Source organism: Strix uralensis, chromosome 6 (genome assembly GCF_047716275.1).
Source record: "Strix uralensis isolate ZFMK-TIS-50842 chromosome 6, bStrUra1, whole genome shotgun sequence".
NCBI lineage: Eukaryota > Metazoa > Chordata > Aves > Strigiformes > Strigidae > Strix > Strix uralensis.
Genome location: NC_133977.1, coordinates 44,527,871 through 44,550,254, shown reverse-complemented (window position 1 = coordinate 44,550,254; position 22,384 = coordinate 44,527,871). Strand labels below are relative to the sequence as shown.

Below are 22,384 nucleotides of genomic sequence, written 5' to 3'. Positions count from 1 at the left end.
GGATGCCTCCAATACCAGATCAGTGTTAAATAACCGAGTCAAACTGTGTCTCCATAAGGTAGGATGGCTACCTACAGCCAGTCCTGCCAGCCCCAGGAGCATCGTGCCCACAAGGATGCAGCCAGTGGTCCACGGGGGCCACCCAGGCTGTTCTCCTCCTGCTTCCTTCTCTAGCTGCTCCCCCCAAAGCCAACACAAACAGGCAGGGAAGGGAGGCAGGAGGATCAGCCCCCAAAAGGGAGGGTGTCACAGCCCGCTGGGAGCTGCCCCCCAGCCTGCCCACCCCGTACAGTCGCTCCTCTCACCCCCAAACCCAGCCCACAGATGCTCTTCCCCCCACCCTGCGCTGGAAGAGCCTCGGGGCTGTTTGCAAGCACAGTCTTCCCCTCCAAAAAATTCAGGAGCTCCTCATTACATTTTGGATGACTCTCTCCCCAGCGCTCTCCTGAAGCATCCCAGCATTTTACCCAGAAAAGGCTTTCTCCCCTTCTTCCTGCCAAACAATTTTTTTATAATTTAGTTAAAAGTAGCACTTAGTGAAGGTCTGATTTTGTTAACACACACCCCTAAACCAGCTGTCCGCTTCAGCTTAGATCTCCCCTCGGCTTGACAAAAAGAAAAAAAGCAGATACATAACAAGGTTTTAAACTACAACTACTTGATGTCACCCATAAAACTGTGTGAGCCCCGCAGCTAGTACAACGCAGCGGCAGCGGGCTGAAAACTGTCCCTCTGTCTGTGGACGAACAAACCAACCCTTGTTGAGGTTCTTTCTTCGCAGATGAACCCCCAGGTTTTGTAACCCCGTTACGGATTGCGGGGAGGTGCCGGAGGCCGGCGGTTTTTGTTTGGGTCAGGTTGCCTTGCTGGATTTGTTTTGGGGTATAACTGATGCCCAGCTGCCCTGCCGCCAGCACAGAAACCCCTCACACGCTCCCCAAAGAGTCCCTTGGCTTTAAAAACTTCCAAAAGGCCAAAGAAACAAAGTTAATCACGAGGAAGAAGTCAGGATTACGTGCTAATGAATCCTTTTGCAATAACGTCCACAGAGCGTTGCTGCTCAGCGATTACAAAAGCCCTTTAAGCCCTTTGGAAATGTAATACTGCGGTTCCACCAGTTTTCCCCCCACCCCGGGGAGGGCTGCAGCTCGCTCTCCCCACCCACCAGCCTTCAGCAGGTTCCCCAGAGAGGTTTTGGGGAAAAAGCTGCAAACTATGGTCACTCAAAATAACCCCACTCAGTGCACCAGCATCCCTCCCGCTTTCGGCAGAGCCGTGGCACCGCCGCTCCTCTTACTGCAACTGTGAGATTTCATCCAAACACACCTTTTGCTTGATGATGATGAGTTTTGGCTTGGCAAGCAATCTCTGCACCGACCACAAACTCAGCACGCGGGTGTCTGATGGGGAGAGCTTTGCCATAAATAGTATTTGTCGTTGTAAGCAGAAAAAGCCCTTTGCGCACCACCCCGCCTTCCCTGAGCACTACATGTCCCAGCCACATCTCAGCCCATCTAAACAGCTCAGAAAATCACGTTACTTCAGAGCAAGCAAAACCAAGATAAGCTCTCTGGAAAAAAATAAGTGTCCTTCAGCACTCTGAACACAAATGATATTAGAAAGGGCCTCTTCTCGGGCTTGCAGAGCGCTGATGGGAGAGGTTTCAGTGATATTTAATACTTTTTTTTCTTGGATTGCAATTCATGATCCCTCAGGTGAGCGAGTGCATGAGGAAGCACCTGGGAGGGAGCTGCTGGGAGTTGAAATATTTAGTAAAAAACCCCCATTGTGTAGTGCTCTAAATAAAGAGTGGTGAGCATAAAGGTATCCAGGACCTGTCAGGTATCCATGGAGAAGACAGCTGGGCATTTCTTCCAGGTGTTGAGCAGACAGAACATCTGCCAGAGGCAGGTACCCTGCCAAATATTATTTAAACAATAAATAAATAATACTTAAGAGGTATCAATTGGCTGCCGACAAAAATACTGACAATATTTTTAATAATTGAGGATAACCATCCAGGGAAAATCTGCATTGCCAGCTGATATGATATCTTAATTAAGGAAAGGAGTTGCTACGTAAAAATAATGGCTAAGACTTCAATACAACAGACAAAATACTCTTTAAAGCAGAGCAGCCCCAGCCCCTCCGCTGCTCCACAGCCCTGGAGACCCCACCTCAGCCTGGGAGACATCGGCCACCGCCATGAAGGTGTTTTCTCAGCAGAGGTTGTACACCTTCAGAGGAAAGCCTGCTCCCTCCGGAGTACAGAAGTGGGATGGAGTGTGGAAGAAAACATTTCTGCCCCCCACCCAGCTGTGCAAAAATCAAGAACACCATATATTAATCTGTAAGCAAAAGAAAAAAACCTGTAAAACAAAAGTAAAAACATTTCTACTCCCCACCCAGCTACGTAAAAATCAAGACCATCACATATTAAACGGGAAAAGGAAAGGCCATGTGGCTATTTATAAATGTGAAGAACGTAACGCTTACTAAGCTTTCAGGATTACCCAGGGGCTCTACTTGCAGTCAAGCACAATCCCCCGTGTAGGCAGGACTGCAGATACACTTGCCACCGAACACGGCTGCTTGCATCGCCTACCCCGATTCACCACTTCTTCCAGGGCTGAAGGAGAAAACACATTTAATGATACTTTGAGCTCTGACCCAAACCCTGAGCATCCCCAAGGCCGAGATGACCCCCGGCCGCCACGAGCCATCTCACAGGCACTGGGCTTGGGGATTTCCCTTTCAAAACAGCCCGTGAGCTGCATGTCCCAAAACTGAAGATTCCCCCCACCCCAAGGTTTGGAGCAAAACAGATAAAAACATGCACCGCTTGCTGCGATGTGGACACTGACAGGTCTGGTCTTGCTGTCAAAGCCGATGGCTTTAAAAAAAGAAAGTGGATACAGCATCTTTCATGTACTCGGCCTCAGGTGGCGAAGCCCAGAGGACAGGGAATGTCCAGGCTCATTTGCACAAGATGTTGCTTTAGGAAAGGAGTCTTTGGGGCAGAACCACGGGTGCGACGCGAGGACCAGCACCTACCACCTTCAGCCCCGTGCGAGGACTGAAACCACGTCACGGAGCCCCACCACCACCTGCGACAGCCACACCAAACCATTGGAGACACCCGGGCATGGGAGACCGAGCCTGATCCTCATGGCTAACTACGGGTATCGCTGACGGCCGTAACGGACCCGGCCTCCCAGGAGAGGCACGAGAGCGGCTCCGAAACCGGACTTGGGCTTGTGGAGAGCGGTTCTCCAAACAGAAAACACACCAAATCATCTAGTTCTGGAGCCTTTTTTCACACCAAACAAGCTGAGAAACAAAAAATGGAATAATACAACGTAACTCCAGGTAAGTGCAACTGCTGAGCGTCAAATGACGCACATGATGTGGGACACAAAACATTAGAACAGGTTAAATAATGAAGTTTGCTATGCACAGTGCTTTTAAGGAATATCTAAAACTGTGAGTAAATAGTTCACAATTACATTAAAATATTCAGCAGCATGCAGAAAGGGACCGCAGTCCTAGTCCCAAACATCCGCCTTATTATATTCTCCTAATCCCCCTGAATTGCATTTTCCTCTTCTTTTTAATAAACTCACTCTTGTAAATACAAATCCAGTGTAAATGTTAACATGCGTCTGCTTGACTACACATCCTAAACCTTGACGCGTGTTGGGTCCCACCCTGGGTCACTGCCCTGCCACCGAGCACCAGCAGCCACGGTCGCCCTGCCCAGACAGCCCCAGCTCTGCCACGGGGCGGAGAACACGGCAGCCACACACCTACAGCTGGGCTAAACAAAGCAGACCACAACCGACTGCTCTCTGACAGGCTCTCACTGGCTTGCAGTCAAAAAACCACAGAATAAGCAAAATGTCAGCACGAGTCCGGTGTGCCAACAGGGCAGACAAATTGCAAAGGGTTTCAAACCCGACACCTGAAGTTGCTCCACGGAAACAGAAAACTGCACGTGCTGTTCCAACGAACAATGATTTAGTCATCTTGCGAAGAAACTTCATTCTTCTTTTTTTTATTATTTCTATTTCATGGAAAGGCAGAAAAATGAATATTCTACAATTTGACTGACATGTATTTGTCTTTTAATTACTGCACTTACATTAAGCTCACTATCTGAGCATAGCCTAAACTTGCAGTTGCTCCCCAGCCTTCTGCAGATTTTACGGGATGAAAAGCCTCAGCAAATAGTGATGCAGCTTGTGCCCACCACCCCAGGAACATTTAAAATGATTTTTAAAAGAGCAAAACACACATGAAAAACCACTCTCCGCTGCGCCGAGCAGCGCCCAGCCGCCTTCCTGCTCGACGAGGCTCAGCACGGCAAGAAACACGTGGCAGGAGCTGCAGAAGGAGCCACGGACACACACCGAGGAACCAACCCTGCTGCACCTCCCCTGCCTCTGAGGAAACACATCTGGGGAGAACGCGCTCGAACGCTGTTCACCCCAGGAAGCCGTCTGTGAGTGCAAGTATAGGATGCATACGCCCTGCCCCGCACACAGCACGAGGAAATTCCTGCCAGCATCTCTCTGCAACTCTTATTTCCATGCCAGAAGCGTATTTTCAGAACAGGAACAGCTTGCTGTTTTTCCTCTCCTGTGGGACACGTTAGCCTACGTGTAAACAAAGAGCGTACAGGCGGCTCATGTTTACAAGGTGCAGAAAACAAATTTATTAGCATCAGATTCTTAAAACAAGGACATCCGTGTGACAAGGTGAAACATTTCCTTTGCTTGACTCGCTGTGCGAGCTGGTATCTCAGACGAGAGAGAACTGAGGAGAAAGACAGCACAATACTGCTCATTCAATTTTAAGTTAAAAGACAATATTTGGTGTTTGAAAACCATTCTTAGCAGAAGGTGGATGCCCTGGGACACATCTTAAAGGGTACCAAAGCGGTAGGTGTATAAATATCAAACACAAACCTTCCCTTTGTCACAAACACAACAAAGCACTCTTCTTGGAGAAGGAATGGCTAAAAAGTGCAGCTCTTGGAAGTAGGAATATATTTGCTGCAGCAACAGAAAATGGAAGGTTTTCCATTTATTTACCATTAAATCCCACTTAAGGCAACAGCCTTGCTGGAAACCTCCAGCCTGGTCTCCAGGGTGGTCCCTGCTGCAGCACTGCTGCTCAGAAATAAACATTCCATCCTTTATACTGACCACACCTGGGATGTCGGGGGGTGTCCAGGACCCCCAGTCCCTCAGGCTCCCTCAGGCTGCCCCATTCAGGGGTGAACACCACAGACTTCCAATTTCCCGCTGCTGCTCACGATGCTGCCTAGATGTACTTGTTCTGAATAAAACTTGGGCTTGTTTCAGCCCAGAAAGCCACCTGTGTGCTGGGCTGCACCCAGAGCAGTGTGGGCAGCAGGGCGAGGGGGGGGATTCTCCCTTTCTGCTCCACTCTCGTCAGACCCCCCTGCTGTGCTGGGTCCAGCTCTGGGGGCACCAACAGCAGAAGGACACGGACCTGCTCCAGCGGGGCCAGAGGAGGCCACGAAGATGCTCGGGGGGCTGGAGCACCCCCCTGTGAGGACAGGCTGAGAGTTGGGGGGGTTCAGCTGAGAAGAGAAGGCTCTGGGGAGACCTTAGAGCGGCCGCCCAGGACTGAAAGGGGCTACAGGAAAGGGGGGAGGGACTCCTGATCAGGGGCGGGTAGGGATAGGATGAGGGGGAATGGTTTTGAACTGACAGAGGGCAGATTTAGGTTAGATCTAAGGAAGAAATTCTCCCCTGTGAGGGTGGTGAGGCCCTGGCACAGGTTGCCCAGAGAAGCTGTGGCTGCCCCCTCCCTGGAAGGGTTCAAGGCCAGGTTGGACGGGGCTTTGGGCAACCTGGGCTAGTGGAAGGTGTCCCTGCCCAGGGCAGGGGGGTGGCACTGGATGTGCTTTAAGGTCCCTCCCAATCCAAACCAGTCTGGGATTGTATGAAATGCAGCAACAGGAACAGTCAACTTGGCCCAGCTGGGTTTAAATTAAATCAATATTAGCTAGTGTCACTTTTGAGGGCTTCATTTATGGCAGGGTTAAGCAATAAAGTCATTTGATGCAAATGACAGAAACTCCTGAGCCAGCTGTCTCCTCCTCGGGAACCACCACCCGCTCTCGGCCCGGGAGGAGCTGCTGCTCTTGGGGCAAAACTGCTTGGCACTGAGTGGAGATCTGGGGACAACCCCAAGCAGAGCTACCATGGCAAGTGGTATCATAGAAAATACAAACATGGCAAAACCCGTCATTCAAACTGCATCAGCAATTAAAACGCTTCCTCAATTAGGATAAAATTAACCACCTCCAGGTGAGCATTTTCATTCTTTGTTCAAACGATTTTGCAGAAACCTTCTTATTTAGGATACGCTGTGCCCCACTTCCAGATCTGGGTGGATAAAATGTCCTTCAGATTCATGGTGGCTCCAGTTCAGATCCTGGCCCAACCCACACGCGCACGTGAGTTGAACAGGTCTTTAAGCTTTTTTTCTGTCCAGAAATATGAAAAATCACTAAATCATTTATATAACTCAGAGAGGCACGATGGTAAGCGGACAAGAATAAAATTAAGATCTCCATTTTATGCTTACTGAAAAAAATAGGCAAGAAACAGCACAATTTGAGCACTGTAGAGTTTTCTTATTTGTTCCTGAATTTCTCAGAGAGGAGCAATTCGGGTCTATATTTAGCAAGCAACATCTCCACGTCCCTGCCTGCTGGTGGGTTTACAGGAGTGAAGTATTCCCTGCCCAGCACTGCAGCACGAGAAAGCAAACACCCTGCACAACCACGTCGCGTTTGCTCCCTGAAAAATTCAACCCCCTTTTGCCTTCCACACGTTTCCAACCAGCGCTCGCACAACATCTCCGACCTGCCAGGGCTCGGCGTGAGCTAACCCCATCCTCCAGCCCCACCGGGGAGTTCCAACCCCCCAGCCCCCCATAACCAAACCCACACAGCTCCAGCTGCACGCTCACGGAAAATCGGTTATTCATATTTTGCTTCTTAGATGTGTTCGATTTCCTGGAGGCATGGTGCAGATTTATATCAGAGATCAAGTTTTAGTGCTCCCGAGTTTTCTGGATGATTGCACGTGTCGCTCCCCCAGAGATTACCAGCTCGTGCTGAGCCCTCCAATACTTATTCATGGAAAAAATTGAACTAGATGTGTAGACTGATGGTACAAGGTCCGCCTGTGCTAGCACACACAGCACAAGATGGCTTGTTCAAGGAGAATGTATTCTGTTTGATTAAGCATGAACAAGTATTTTTTAGCAAAGACATGACTTCTGATGAATCACCGGTTATTCAGATTATATATGGTGAAAGGAAAGCTCCTGCAGAGCTCTAGATTAAAACCACTATCGTTTTTCTCTCCTATATCTCCAAAGAGATCTAAAGAAAAAAAAAGGAGAAAGAGCCACGAAGGCTTTATGCAGTGAAATTCAGTACTTTGGGGAATTGCTGCCTTACGCAGGAGGGGGGAAGCGTTATCCAAAATACGTCGTCTGTGAGTTATGTAAGGGATGCAGCTACCAAAACTGTTCTCTTCCAGTTGTGCCTCCTTAGAAGCAGCACACAAACCCATGCACTTCTGCTACGTTTTCCCAGAACCTTATATGCTTTCATTAGCATTAAAAAAAATTGCTTTTTTTCCCTTTTTTTGATCCAGCTGAGCCCTTCGGCTGTGCTGCACCTGAGCAGCAGCTGCAGGAGGGGCAGAGGGAAGCTGGGCAATGAAGGTCCCAATTTCAGCACATCCTCACTTTGACAGTGACAAATGTGTTTGCCTGCATGACCAACAAATATTGGTTTTTCCACTAAAAGATTGTATATAATGGCAGCATTGGAAAAAGATTTGCTGAACTGCTAAGACCACAAGATTTATAAATTACTATTTTATCACGTTTAGGTCATGCCTTATAAAAAAAAAAGAAAAAGGAAAAAAAAAAAAGAAAAAAGCCCCTTTCATTACGTAGAACTGTTGAATTGTTCTCTTCCTGTCACCTGCCCATCTAACACACCTTACTGATGTCTCAGCACTAAACCAGCAGTGGAGTCTCCCTCCTTGGAGATATTCAAAAGCCATCTGGACATGGTCCTGGGCAACCGGGTTTAGGTGGCCCTGCCTAAGCAGGGGGTTGGCCCAGATGGTCTCCAGAGGTACCTTCCAACCTCAACCATTTGTGATCCTGTGATATTTTGCAGAGAAGTGTTCTGAGAGGTGCTTTCTAAGAGAATCAAGGCACTGAGTTATTCCTGGTGAAAGCTGGCTTGGGCTCCCCAAGACCCCCATCCCCTCCCACCAATGCAGAAGGCGAGGACTCCCCTCATCCCTTGCCAAAGCCCACAACGAATAGGTCCACGACAGATGTGCAGGTCCGTAATCCCCCAAAACCAAGCTGCTGATGGCTTCGTGCCATCCTCACACAGGCAAACCCAGAGCAAACAAGGACGCATCCACAGTGGAGCAACGCTGGCACACGCGATGTTGTGCAAGAGTCTGCTCTAGACCTTGAGTTCCTTGCTCCACCCTCTCTACCCAAATTTCTGCCCCGTCAATGCAATGAGATTGATGATACCTTATGAACACCAACATCTGGTCACAAAAACTACGGTAAGACAGCAGAGAGGGAGGGCGAGAGGATGAACAAGGTTCTGAAGTCTACCAACTCTCAAGAGATGCAATGGTTTGATTGTGGTCTGCTCCTCCATTAACTCCAGAGTATTTTCCCTCTCTTCTACCCTCTGCCCACAACACTTGGCCCACATCTGCACAAATCTCCCCAAAATTCAAATGGTAAGATAAAAACAGAATAAATATATTTTATGCTTCACCTTTAAAGCTGCTAAATTTGTACTGGGGTTTCTTTGAAGCTTAGCGACCTTGAGAATAATGCACAGGGAAAACATTTTTAAATAGCCCTAGAAATTATCTAAATCACATTAGCTTTCAGATCTGTATTACAGTTCTTTGTTCACCCAGGTTGTTTTGAGTTTTGAAAACATTCCCATGTATCTGTTTCTGAGAGAAACCTTCCGATGGAGACCAACAGTTTCATAATTCAGGCTATTCATGTTTTTAAAAGTAAAACCAGTGGAATATGCCTTTGATTCCCTCTCTATTTATCTAGTTAAAAAGCCTGGCAGGCTGTTTGATTTCTTTAATCAGAAAATGATGTTAAAAGGTTTCCAAAATAACATCTAATGAGTTTTGAGAATGGATGCATATACCGTTCCTGGCAGGTCTCTGTATGTTTCAGGTTCTTATTAACTGTTCATTTTTTTAGCAATTTCAACAGCTTATCGGTAAGTCGCAGGATAACACAGCAATTACAGGAGGCTATGTAGTTCTAAATGCACGCAGAGGCAAAGCCCCAGAAGGGGAATCCAGCGTTAAGAGTCAAGACTTGTTCTCCCCATGAACGCCACCAGGAAGGTTTGCTGACAACGGAGCTTAAAATTCTCCATCACAATAATGTGAAATCAGGACAATAGGTTTTGAAAATAAACGCTTTGAGTGTTCTTCAAAATTATATGTTATCATAACAATGGAGGGGTTGAATATATATCAAAAATAATCCTAAATTATTAGCAATTACCCTTATGAATCATAACCATCCTTGGATTCTGAAAAGCCATTTGAACATCTCAGCTGTGAAACTCTCCCATTGTTGACTGACACTCCAAATGCTGGAAATAAACCAAAGCCGAGAGCCAACACTGAGCATCCTCCAGGGAAAGCTCCTGGGTCTGGCTTTGGGATGAGCCCAGCGCACTCCTCACCCATGAGTTTTAGTCTGCGGGTCATGCGGGAGGTAGAGAGGAGAGCCAGGAGCCACCCACGGTTACCTAAAGCATCGCTGGCCATGACCCCTCCCGTGACCTCCTGAAAAAAAAAAAAAAACAAACCACAACCTGCTGAGATATTTTGCTTCTGTTTCCTAAAAGCAAGGGCTGGCTGGGAAGGGGAGTCAGGCTCTGCTAAGCTCAGCCCTGCTGCTCCCCAGGGAGGCCCAGGAAGGGTCAGAGGACCCTGGGTCCCATCCCTTAGGGATGAGCTGGGTTTGCTTCCCACTTCCCACGTGGTATTAGCTAAACAACCTAAAAGCTGTAATTAAGGAGGCTAAGGAAAGCATAAAGAAATATTTATATTTCCAGAAATTAAAATTTCAGTGACGAGGCAGTAAATTAACTTAATCAAGTTGGGAGGCATCTATGAGAAATCATTTTTATACGATTTAATGAGAGAAGGCATCGGAAATGGTGATTTTAATCAGCCAAGTGGGATTTATAAGCAAGAAGATCCTGCTTAAACAACTCATTAGACTTCTCTAAAAAAATCTTTACTGTCCCTGCAGACAGTCAAAACAAGATTTATTGTATATATTTACTAATTCTCTAAATCCCTTGCTAAATTGCATATCAAAATTCAACTGATTAAAGCAGAAAACAAAGTCACAGAAAAAAAAATGTCTTCATAAGCACCTGCTAAAGAAAACCAAGAGGCTCTAAGTCCCTATCAAAAGGCAGAGCTGACTCAAATCAAATGCTATTAGGACTCCTAAATCCCTATTTATTATAAATACAAGGGCTATATTAGAGTGAGGAATACTCAATACTTTCTAATACTTTTTATAATTTGTAAGTCACTTGCACCCTGGCCCGCACCAGATGGCAACACCAGAGGACTGGAACAGGAATAACATGGGAAATGGCAAATGGGATCCTTCAGATGACTTACCCCTAAATTGTGCTGTCCTGGCGTAACCTAACAGGCATGAAATGCCTCCCTGTGGCACCACACAATCACACATGAATACAGACATGCGACAATATTGCTAAACATAACTTGAAATAATGATTTATAGAATAGCTCAAGGTTGAAGAACTTGAGAACATGTCAAAGAGCCCTGAATCCACCCCATTGATCCTTCCAGTGACTTGAATTGTTTCTTATTTTTCGTATGTTGACTGAGAAGTCCGCGTTTAGTTTTTACAGGTATTTCTGCCTCCTACAGTTCCAGACTAAAGGCCACTTCTCTCACATCAGTACAAACAGAAGAAAATAAATACTTTTTGTTATTTATTATTATTCACTTGCCATCTATCTCTTGACACTGGGGCCAGCGGATCTCCACAGGACATGGGAGAGGCGCATGAGTAACTCGGTTCTTTACAAATGATGTTGTAGATCTAAGCACAATTTCACAGCACTTTTCAGGCAGAGACAGAAAATAATTTACTTGTAAAACAAAACAGGAGTGTAGGCTGAAAGCACCAGCTCCCCCTTTAGACTCTGCAAGTTGAAGAACTTTGATGAATATCAAAGCCTTTTCTGTTAAATACGCTGCAAATTCCCATTAGCAAAGATCCAAGGTAGGACCCTCCTGCAGCCCAGGACGTGGCAGAGGGGAGCAACGGCGCAATTCCTCTGCGCTGCATTTCTGGGACGGGTACAAAACAATTTATCTCCATGGTATTGATGCTCTACAAGTCAATTTTATATAAAAAAAAAAAAAAAAAAAAAAAAGACAACAGTTTAGAAAATTGGCTGTATTATAAGGTTGCTTAATGACCAGGTGCAGAAGTCATATTATTTTATCAGATCCTCTGAGCTGGTTGTCAAGTCTGGAGCCGCGGCACAGACGCCAAGCAGCACATCTACTGCTGGGGGAAAGGTTCTGCCCAACTGCTGCTCTGCCCAGGACACATTTCCGCCCTCGGGAATGAAGACAGCCAAGTGAAATTAACTGTTTTCATAGGGAAACATTAGAGCCGGAGTCCAACTTTAAATTCCAAAACTAGTTCCCAGGCAGGGTCTCCCAGGATTTGGCCTAATGGAGACCACTGCCCTAGTCTGCGGCAGCACAGGGATGCGGCCGTCACGGCATCAGCACGGCAAAGGGCTCCCCGACTTCAGCCTGGCTTCTGGGCCTCTGGCCTTTGCAAAGAGACCAAATGCCAAGACAGCATCATTGGACAAATTCATCTGTTTTCCTTGTGTTCTGGTATTGAAAGAAAGTCTTCTGAGTTTCAAAATCCAATTCAATTTCAATTCAATGATACAAAATGATGATGATTTTTTTCATGCAGTAACTGATGAAGTAAGAGATAACCACTACAAAGGCAACTTTATGGGCTGAAAAGTAGGAAGTTCTTCACTCTGCAGTAAACATCTATTTTACTGCTGGGATGCAAGAGAAACCCATCATAAGAACAGGGTTGTAGAAGAGACTTACTCTCTGGAGGCTGGCTGTCCTATCTGCACAGGTTTCACTCATAATTAAATTAAATTCCACTCCCAGTAGGATTAACAGAACATTGTGATTGTAGTTCAAAACTCAACATATAAGGCAACACAGCTGAGATGTAAGGCAGGAGCCATCTGAAGGGACTCCCACGCTGAGCGGGAAGCTGGAAGGGCTGAAAGGCAGGTGGGAGCATCACCTGAAGCATCAGCTGGGCTGATGCTGGCAGCATAAGTCATCCCACACGTAACTCAACCTGTCATACCTATACGTAACCCATCCTATACGTAACTCAGCCTGCCATACCCATACGTAACCCATCCTATACGTAACTCAACCTGTCATACCCATATGTAACCCATCCCGTACGTAACTCAACCTGCCACACCCGTACGTAACTCAACCCGCCTCTCCGCTCAGCCTTAGCTTTGACCTCTGTCTGCTCCTTCTGGGCTCCACTGAGCCAAACAAAAAGAAACCCTAAACGCCCTCCCATTCGCTTCAGATCAGTCCCCGCTTCAAACACTGGCAGCTGTAACTTCGCCTCATTTGCAAATCAACCACAGTTTATTTAATCTTCCTCCAACCTACTTCCCGCAGGCTACATATTCATCATTCGCAGGACTCTCCCGAACCACACGCAGATCAATCGGGCTCGCTCAGCCCCCGCGAGACCCGCCAGTACCACTGCCGCTCTCTCTCCCGCCACACGCAATCGAAATTAATTGGAAAAGCCTTTTCAAACATATGACCTACTCACTGACTTTCCGAGACAAAAAAACAAACAAACCAAAAACGAACAGCAGCATCTTTTTTACACCTAACCAAAAATAGCACCCTGGTTTCCAAACAACTGCGAGTTATTTCTGTTCTTTCCATGCCAGCAGACATTTCAGACTTGTACTGCACTTCTGAGAGCAGGTACACACTACAGCGAGGGCAGGGACCTGCCTTACACCGAGGAGGAGGAACGCACAGACCGAGTCTCCTATTGGCTTTCTCTATGAAACAGCCAACAGGGCAAGCTGCAAATTATTTTATAATATTCCTAATAATACCCTTCAAATTACTGCTTCTGCTCTGGGGTGGCTGCGGGCTGTGAGATGCAAGGCATAAGTTAAGATAGCTTAGATGGAAGATTTCTGCAATATATTATTTCCACGAAGAGAAGAAACCTGGTTTGTGTGACATGTCCTACCAAGGCTGAGGTCGATGTCTCCTGACCTTCAGCCAGCCCGGCTCCAGCGGCCACACTTCACAGCATCAAACTCAACTTCTCAGAAAACTACCCTTGAATTAAACCCATTTTTTGCCTTAGCAGAGGTATTCAGGTACGTAACCCATACGAAACATTTCCCATAATGTACCTTCATAAACAGAGACCACTGCATGTTCCCGGAGCAAGCCCCGCACCTTGCCAAACGTGGTTTGGCTTCAAGGTGAATGATAGGGGAGGTGGAAACTGTCCTAAAGAATCTGCTGGGACAGCACCAGGACAGAGAGACGTGTCCTGACTTTCTGCCAGTTTTAAACCTGCTAAGTGTCCACCCTTTAAAAAAAAAAAAAAAAGGGCATCCATCAGATGAGATTGCCCACCCCCTCGTATTTACACGCTCTTGCTGTCACCGATACCGGTTCTCCTCTGGTCCACCCGCCCTCCAGCTCTGTACTCTCCTCCTCTCTCATTTACTCACATTTTTAAAGATTTTTTTTAACTTTAAAACCCTTTCATCTCTCCATGTTTTATCAAGATAGAGCACATTTTGCTCTATTTTACCCAATATCCATCTCATCTTATGAAAGTAGGTCACAAAATTTGCAAGCCTATGTGAGTTAGGCTTTGTAGATTCAGGAAATACCTCCTTTTTTTATTTTAGTTCTGTGTATAATTTCTAAGTCGGAAATATTTACAAAAATAAACTCAACAGTATACAAACACATCACTTTGTTTTAAAATTCTAAGGGGTTATTTACAAAACTCTTTTTCTTCAATCATTCCTGTTTTAAACCAGTTCTGCTATGGAAAAAAAGACAGCCTAGAGTTCTCTGGTCTGCATGTCAGCCCTGAAATCCTTACACGAGCCAGCTATGCTTATAGCAGGGAATTTTTTCTTGAAATATCTGCGATATTTTCTTGAACAGTGCGGACGATTCGCCTCTGCTTCCCCCAGCCCCACTGGGTATCAGGCTGAGCTGCTAAAATACTGCAGCCCGAGACTGCAGCCCGAGGCTGTCAGAGGTGGCCTCCTGCACTAGAAAAGCCACCCAGCTCAGAAACGCTGGACACCAGCATACAGACCACAAAAATGATCAAAAATATTCTGAATCCCCCCACTAAGTGCTCTCCTGCGGCCGGCAGCAGCCTGGGAAGGGAAGCCAGGCACTGGCCGTGGCATCCCCGCATCCCATCACTGAGCCACGGCAGCTGCCGTGACCGAGGTTTCTCTGCCTTGCTGGGAGCACCGAAGTGCATCACCTTGGTAACAGACACATTGCCAAAAATCCCTCCAACATTTTCCCTTCGTAGGAAAAAATGCCTTTGGCTGTCTCAAAGCGCTTGCAAAATCTGACCCTGTCACTGGATGAAAGGGCAACGTGAAGCCCCCAATTTTTGGAACACGGGCAGTAAGACCAGCGGGGCAGCATCTGCCTGGCGGGGCTTCCTCTACTCACCCGTGGTTTCCACGATGCCCTCCAGGATGACGACAATCTCAAACTGCTCCGTCTGCATGCTGCGCTGCGAGAGGTCGTAGAAGGGGCTCTTGGCGTCTATCACGTGGCAGATGGTGAGCGGGGACACCAGGAAAAGCTGGTCGGCCCCCGTGCTGAAGCCCACGTCCAGCTCCAGCTGATCGAGCGGCAGGAACTCGCCCTCCGGGGTCTGGCGGGACTGGACGGTCAGCGAGGGGAGAGACAGAGAGACAGACATCACAGCTGGAGCCAGCACCAAGGCACCCCACCAGCACCCTGCATCCCTGCCACCACCCACGCACCGGGCAAAGCCCCGTCTGGCCACGAAACGGGTGGAAACCCAGCGCTGGCCACAAAGAGCAGGGATAAATTCTATCTAACACATAACTGCAGCTCACCAACATGGAAAACTGCTGGCCCGGAGCACTGCACCCAGACAGGGTCCCCTGCCCGGGGGGCTCAGACAAGGGAACATTTTCCCTCAAAATACCCAAAACCTCGCAAAATCTGTGCTGCGATGGGCGGTGAGGGCTCACGGCCACCTCAGGGTCCCTCCTGCGAGGGACTGTCCACAGACTCCTTGCAGAAAGGGGCAGCAATTGGATTAATTACCAGCTTTTCCCTTAAGAGAGTTCCCTAACATTGACTAACACCAACTAACATCAGCCCCCTCCCCGCCTCCCCACCTGAGCACACAGCTCTCCAGGGAAGTTTTTAGATCCCTCCCTTTCGACAAAAGAAGCCCAGAGAAGGGGATACTGTTACTGCTTTGGCCAGAGCTGCCTGCTAAGACACTCTAACCCCAATTTAACAAGTCCATAAAGCCACACCTCGAGCTGAAACCCCAACTTCAGCGCCCCGGCTCCTGTGCCACACTGCGCATCCCCGGGCCAAGGGAGCACAGCCCTGCCCAAACGCTCCCCCTCCAGCTTCGATTTCTTCCCCCTCCCCATTACAAATAGGCAGGAACAAAACATTATAGCCCTTCCTGGTCATTATTTTTGTAATAGAATTCTCCATTATTTGCCACTCAGATTTTAAAGAGAAGTTTTACAAACTGTTGTGTTCATCATACACAGCCAAAACCCAACGTTAAATCGCTATTTGAGATGCACTTCCATCATTCCCCACATTTTCAGCGGATGTGAAACCTCCCACATTGGGCAATACCACTGACTTGAAATGGGATTTCTTTTGGTTTTTTTTTTTTTTTTTTTTTTTTAAATCCCATCACAGAAGGTGCAAGGATGCCGGGTGCCCCCAGGGCATGGGGCAGCCCCCAGTGAGGTTGTGAGGGGTGCAGCTACAACCGAGTCCCCCCGAGGTCTGAGGTGGTTGGGAGCCTAAAAGCAAATGGCAGCAGACAGAGCAAAAACGGATTATGCGCCTCGCTTAGGATTTGATTTCTATTTTTAAAATTTTCCCTGAATGGTGGCTGGATTTGAAAGAGATCTAATCCCAAACAAACAATTGTGCGTTTCACTGCCGTGAAGTTTCAGCTAAGAAATGTGCTTTAATTTCTGTGTGTGAAAATTCAGATTTATCACACCTGCCTCTGCTACCCCATCCTAGCATACACCACGCAGTTTTAGATAAAGACATCAGAGCCAAGAAAACATCTAGAGCACATCTGCATAAATATCCTGCCTGCGGGGTTTTGTTTGTTCTTTCTTTAGAGAGAAGTCTAGTTTTCAATAAAAAGGCAAAAACACAAGCAAAACACCAAATAACACCCGTAAGCAGGGCAAGGAGCTGCTCTAGGGAGGGAACTGCTTCCATGAGACAGCCCGCAGCCCTGCGATATTGTTGTAGCCACAGGGGTGGTGAAGGCTGGCCCGGGGCCACCAAGACCTGTCCACCCGCCCGGGCTTTGGGACAGAGGAAAACTGTGGCCCTGGGTCAGACCCAACGAGCCGCTGCAATTAGGAACTGCACGCACCGGGCTTCGTTAGGAGCGCTGATGGTTTGGAGAAGTCCTTTAAAGGTCTGGTTGTAAAATCGTTGCTAGTTCAACCCTCTGGCTCCTCTATTTCTGTCTTCAGCTGCCACCGCTACTCTCCAAAACGTCCTGGCTTTACGTGGTGCTCCTCCACGGACGCTTTCTGAGCCAGTACCCAGCCATACCTGCCCTGAAATCTCCATCTGAACCAGCCAAAAACCCCCCACCAATGCACAGAAGAGGATGAAGGAGCAGGGCGAACTATTATTTTGAAAAAAATTCCTCTATAACAGACATCTTAACAGATGGAATAGCGATGGAAAAGGGGTAACAAGACAACGTGGTACTTGAGCCACGCACAGTCCAGAGAAAGAGGCGTGAACTACAGATGGGAAGGGGGGGGAAAGAAAGGTTAAAAACGGGTGGGCTGCTGCAGTGTGGGGCGGGGGGACCCTGCTCCCATCCCACGGCACTGTCACGCCACCACCACTGGCACTAGAGCTGGTGGGATTCCCGGGGAATTCAGCACATCCCTCACAAAAACCTCCTATTTTACAGCGGCGGTAAAATCTTTACATTATTCAGCTGTGAAGTCATATACACAAAGTATGATTGCTTCTGCTCTGAGGGAATCGAGATAAAGATTGAGAGCTAAAACATTATAGACAAACCAAATATTATTTTACAACTCCCCCTGAGTTGCAGGCAGCATTCAACCCAAGGCAGGGCGTGAGAACTCGCACTACTGACTGGTTTGCTGTTCGAGCCAAGACATTTCTAGGGAGAAATGACCTTGAGTGACTCTTTTTGACTCAGTGTAATGTAGAGAGGAAAGTACAGGGCTTTGGAGCTTCATTCAAGTTCTTTACAATCCTGGAGATTCATTAAAAAAAAGTGAATATGACAATGAATGAGTCTCTGCACTAACCTGCCACTTTTAAAGTTCTATATTTGTTTTTTTCTCCACTATGGTCTAAGCTTAACTGGAAAAAAAATATATTTAAAAATGACAATGTATCGGGATTCCCAATTTTACACAGATTGCAAGCAAGCAAGCAGAATGACCTTTTACCAAAAAAGAAGCGTTTCAGCAGAAGATCTGCGAGCAGCCCTACAGTTAACTCTGCCTCCAGATTTTGCCACAAACCTGCAATAAGTTATACAAAAATTCTGAAGCAGCAATGCCCCCCCCCGCCACATACTCGTGCTCCTGCGAGCCAGAAAGACCAGAAAGTGCATGGCAGTACCCCTGGGATGAGAGATCCCTCTCCCTGCTGCAATCCCCCTTTTTTTTTCCCTCCTCTTTCTTTCCCCCCCCTTTTTTTTTTCCTCTTTTTTCTCCCCTTCTTCCCCCCCCTTTTCTTTTTCTCTCTTTCCCTTTTTTCCCTTTTTCTCCCTCTTTACCCCCCTTTCCCCCCTCTTTTTCCCCCCCCTTTTCTCCCTCTTTTTTCCTTTTTTCTCCCCTTTTCCCTCCCTTTTCCTCCCTTTCCCTCCCCCTTCCCCCTCTCCCCCCTTTCCCCCCCTCTTTCCCTCCCCCTTCCCCCCTTTCCCCCCCCCCTTTCCCTCCCCCTTCCCCCCTCTTTCCCCCCTCCCTTTCCCCCCTCCTCTTTCTCCCTTTCTTTTTTTCCCCTCTGTTTTTTTTTGGCCAAGAGGCCTGGCCAAGCACTACTCCCCCCCAGCAGCACAAGGACGCACCATGCCGAGCCAGCTGTAAGCGTGTGCACAGAAAAGCCACATTTTACCCCTGTATCACCCTTCTCCCTCCGCATTTCCAGCTGCCCGTGTACAGAGCTCCTGTGCCTGGGCAGCTCTGCCCCTTTCCCAACAGGAATGCCGCCCCGGGATGCAAGGGCAGCTTGCTCTGCTAGAGGTGCTGCTACAGCAGCGTTGCCTGGGCTCCTCTCCGTTTCTTGCTATTTTGCAAAACCTTCACCCCTCCGATTCCACAAAACCAGAACAAATGATATGCCTGTAAAGCCACTCTTTCACATATTTAAAGTTCAGGAAATTTTTCGGAGCCACGCTAAGTTTTAAGCTCCAACTTTTAAAATTCTCCCTGCGGCACCTCTGGATAGAAAAAAGGGCTGTTTTCAAAATTCGCAATGGAAATTACTCGTTTTGATCCTTTAAAGCTATTAAAGAGCTCCGTTCAAGGCGACAGTCCGACCTCTCCCTAGTCAGGATGGCTCCTTGGAGGGGTCACCGCGGTGCCCTCTAAAGACCAGATGATTACTTACCCGGCTAATTACGTGTCAGTCAATTTACCCGGGAGGAAACAATCAGGGGCGGCTCATGTCAGGGAAAAGCGTAACTGAGATCCCAGCTGATTACTCAAAAAGAAAAGATCAGGGACAGACGCCTCCAGGTCAGCTGCAGCGAGAGCATCTTCACCGGCGTCGGTCCCCGCTCCAGAAACCACCCGGGCACGGCAGGAAGGAGACAAGTGAAATTACGGAGATTCTTTACATCCCTCTTCCCCCCCTTGCTGGGAGCGAGCGCTACCTCTTATCCGGCCACAGACACCCCCACGGTTTAGGGAGCGGTGGGGGCTCTGCCACCCCCACCCAAGGCAGCGGCGATCCTGCCTGCGCAAACCCCCTTCGCGAAACGGGCATTTGGGCCAAAACACGACAACTTCAGAAGCCTCCGGGCGCGTCGCTGGGTCCGGGCGCGGCAGGCGGGGAGGATGCGCACCCCTCCGCGGGGGGCGGCCAGAGGAGCGGGGGAGGAAGGGGGGCAGCCCTCCGATGGGGTGTCCCCCCCTTGGCGGGATGCTCTGCACTCGCCCAACGTCACCCGAGCCGTCCCCTTCCACCCGCTCCACCCTTATTTCATCCCCCCGTTGCAGCGAGTCTCACCGAAACACTCGATTTTCCCCAGCCGGGCAGGGCCAGCAGCACCACCTTCACATGTCTGACCCCGGCACCCTGCTTTCCAACAAAGTTCACGCACCGCATAAATAAAGTTCTGCCTGACTGGACTCGCCGTTGCCCGAAAGGCCAGAAATACGCCAGAAAGGCAAACAGCTTTCTTTTAAAACGCACACCAAGGAATTCAAGCTCTGAAGTATTTCCTTGTCAGGGAAAAATAGCGGGGTTTATATATAACTTATTTATATTTAGTATTTTTATATATAAATATCGTTTATATTTATTGTTTTATATATCATATTTATTATATTTATTTTATATATTATATATTATTTATATTTTATATATTATATATTTATTTGTATATTATTTATATTTTTATATATTTATTGTTTATATTTATTGTGTATATATATATATATTTATATATATAAATATGCATGTAAGCCCGGTGCTGAATATAAATATTATCCTACAAGGCTGCTGTTAAATACTGAGAGTAAATCTGGTGCCCAACAGCTGAGCCCAATGAGCATCGTGGGGACCCGCAGGCAGCCCCAGGTGGGAGCGAGGGATGGCAGAGGCCGCTCAGAGGAACCGGCAGCTCTGGGGCAGTGGGGACACTGCAGGGGACATCCCCAGGGTGCGGGTGCCCGTCAGCTGGGGGCAAGCGGGGCAGGTGTCCCACTTACTTTGAGCAGCTTGCAGCGGATCTGCGCCGAGACCATGTGGCTGTTGCGGAGGTTGCCCACCCTGAACATGAGGGTGAGCTTGCCGTCCCGCATGGAGATGGCGGCGTGTTCGCTGAACATCAGCGTCTCGGCCCTCTTCTTGGGTTGGGACATCTTGATGAACATGCAGCCGATGAGGAAGGCGTCCACGATGGAGCCCAGGATGGACTGGAAGAGGAAGAGGATGATGCCCTCGGGGCATTTATCCGTGATGTAGCGGTAGCCGTAGCCGATGGTGGCCTCGGTCTCTATGAAGAAGAGGAAGGCGGAGGGGAAGTTGTAGACGTTGGCCACACAAGGCGTGTAGCTGTCGTCGTGCGCCTTGTTGAGGTCGCCCCGCATGTAGGCGATGACCCACCACATGGAGGCCATGAAGAGCCAAGCCACGGTGTAGGTGAGGATGAAGATGAAGAGGTTCCACCGCCACTTGAGGTCCACCAAGGTGGTGAAGAGGTCCGAGAGGTACCGGCTGGTCTCGCCGCCCAGGTTCCCGTGCTGGACGTTGCACCGCCCGTTCTTGTCCACGAAGCGCTGGCGCTTCCCCCGCGGGGCTGCGCGGGGTGGGGGCAGCCCCCCGCCGCTGGCAGAGGTGCTCACCACCTGGTACTCGTCCCCCAGCTTCCTCCGCAGCGCCGACATGCTCCGCGCTGCCTCCGCGCCGCCCCGCCACGGCACAGCCCGGCGCCGCCGCTCTGCGGGCGCGGAGGTTCCGCTCTGCGCGGAGGTTCCGCTCGGCGCGGCCGCCACCCACGCGGAGCCGGCGGCAGGGGCGGTGCGGACCCGGGCAGGGCACCGCTCCGCCCCCCGCGCACCGCCCCGCGCTCCGCCCCCCGCGCACCGCCCCGCGCACCGCCCCGCGTACCTCCCTCCGCACCGCCCCTCCGCACCGCCCCGCGTACCTCCCCTGCGCACCGCCCCGCGCACAGCCCGGCCCGGCTCCCTCCTCATCCTCAGTGCATTCTTCATCATTCTCTCCCCCTCATCATCCTCATCCTCCCCACCGCCGCCTCCCTCCGTGTCTCCTCCTCCTCCTCCTCCCACCCTGCGGTGCTCCGGCCCCCCCGGGGACCTGCCGGGATGGGGAGAGGGGAGGCCCGGGAGGAGGAGGGAAGGTGGGGCACCCCGGCTCCTTCATGGCCCATTTTCTTTTTATTTGGATTTTTTATGGCCGCAGAAGCTGCACGCGGCCGGGAAGGGGTTTCCCCCCCCGCCCCGCCGCCAATTCCTTGGCTGGCAGAAAATTGCTAAGAGTAACAAAAAGGACAAGGGAGACCGACAGTCAGCAAAGATAATGAACGGGATTCCAAATAAGTGTCAGTAAGAGCAAAAATTCTGCAAACCGAACCGCTAAAAATAATACAGAGAAGGCTGGAAGTTTTTCTTTAGGTATTTGCGGAAAAGTGGGGCCATACCCCCGGGCAAGGGCACGTCTGCATGCACGGGGATCTCTGGGTCACCAGGTCAAAGTAGAGAGCTCAGGGGATTTTTAAAATTGGTGGGTTTGAGTATTTCTCGAGCGCTAATAGCCATTTTTAATCGCTCTGAAAATGCTGGGTGAGTTTCAAAAGGGATTTTAGGTAAAGAGCGGAAGAAAACCAAGCTCCTGTATTTAAAAAGAATGAACAAGATCGTTATAAAATAGGAGGGGATCGTGGTAGTTCATCAGCCCAGGGTTGTGGAAAATACGTGTTTTAAAAATAACCTGCTCTGCCTTTTGGTTCGAGGAGGGTGAAACCCAGCCAGCAGTGAGTGTGGGGGGCATGAAGGCAAACCCTACCCAGGGGCTGGGGGAGACTTGGGCAGAAGTGCATGAAAAATGCTTTGTGATCAGAAAGTCACGTGTGACAGACAAATATGTGAAGATAAAAGGG

The 22,384-nt window shown here is 48.9% G+C and overlaps 1 protein-coding gene across 1 annotated transcript in view; it reads right to left on the bottom strand.

Moving 5' to 3' along the window:
- KCNJ3 (potassium inwardly rectifying channel subfamily J member 3) overlaps positions 1–21,261 on the bottom strand; it is a 52,378-nt gene extending 31,117 nt beyond the window's left edge. Inside the window, exons 1-2 of the mRNA XM_074873885.1 lie at positions 20,475–21,261; positions 14,956–15,172 (exon numbers count right to left, since the gene is read on the bottom strand). Of these exons, the coding sequence (XP_074729986.1) occupies positions 14,956–15,172; positions 20,475–21,152 (895 nt within the window). The 5' untranslated portion in view covers positions 21,153–21,261. The remainder of the gene's footprint in view (positions 1–14,955; positions 15,173–20,474) is intronic.
- Between the last annotated feature and the right edge of the window lie 1,123 nt (positions 21,262–22,384).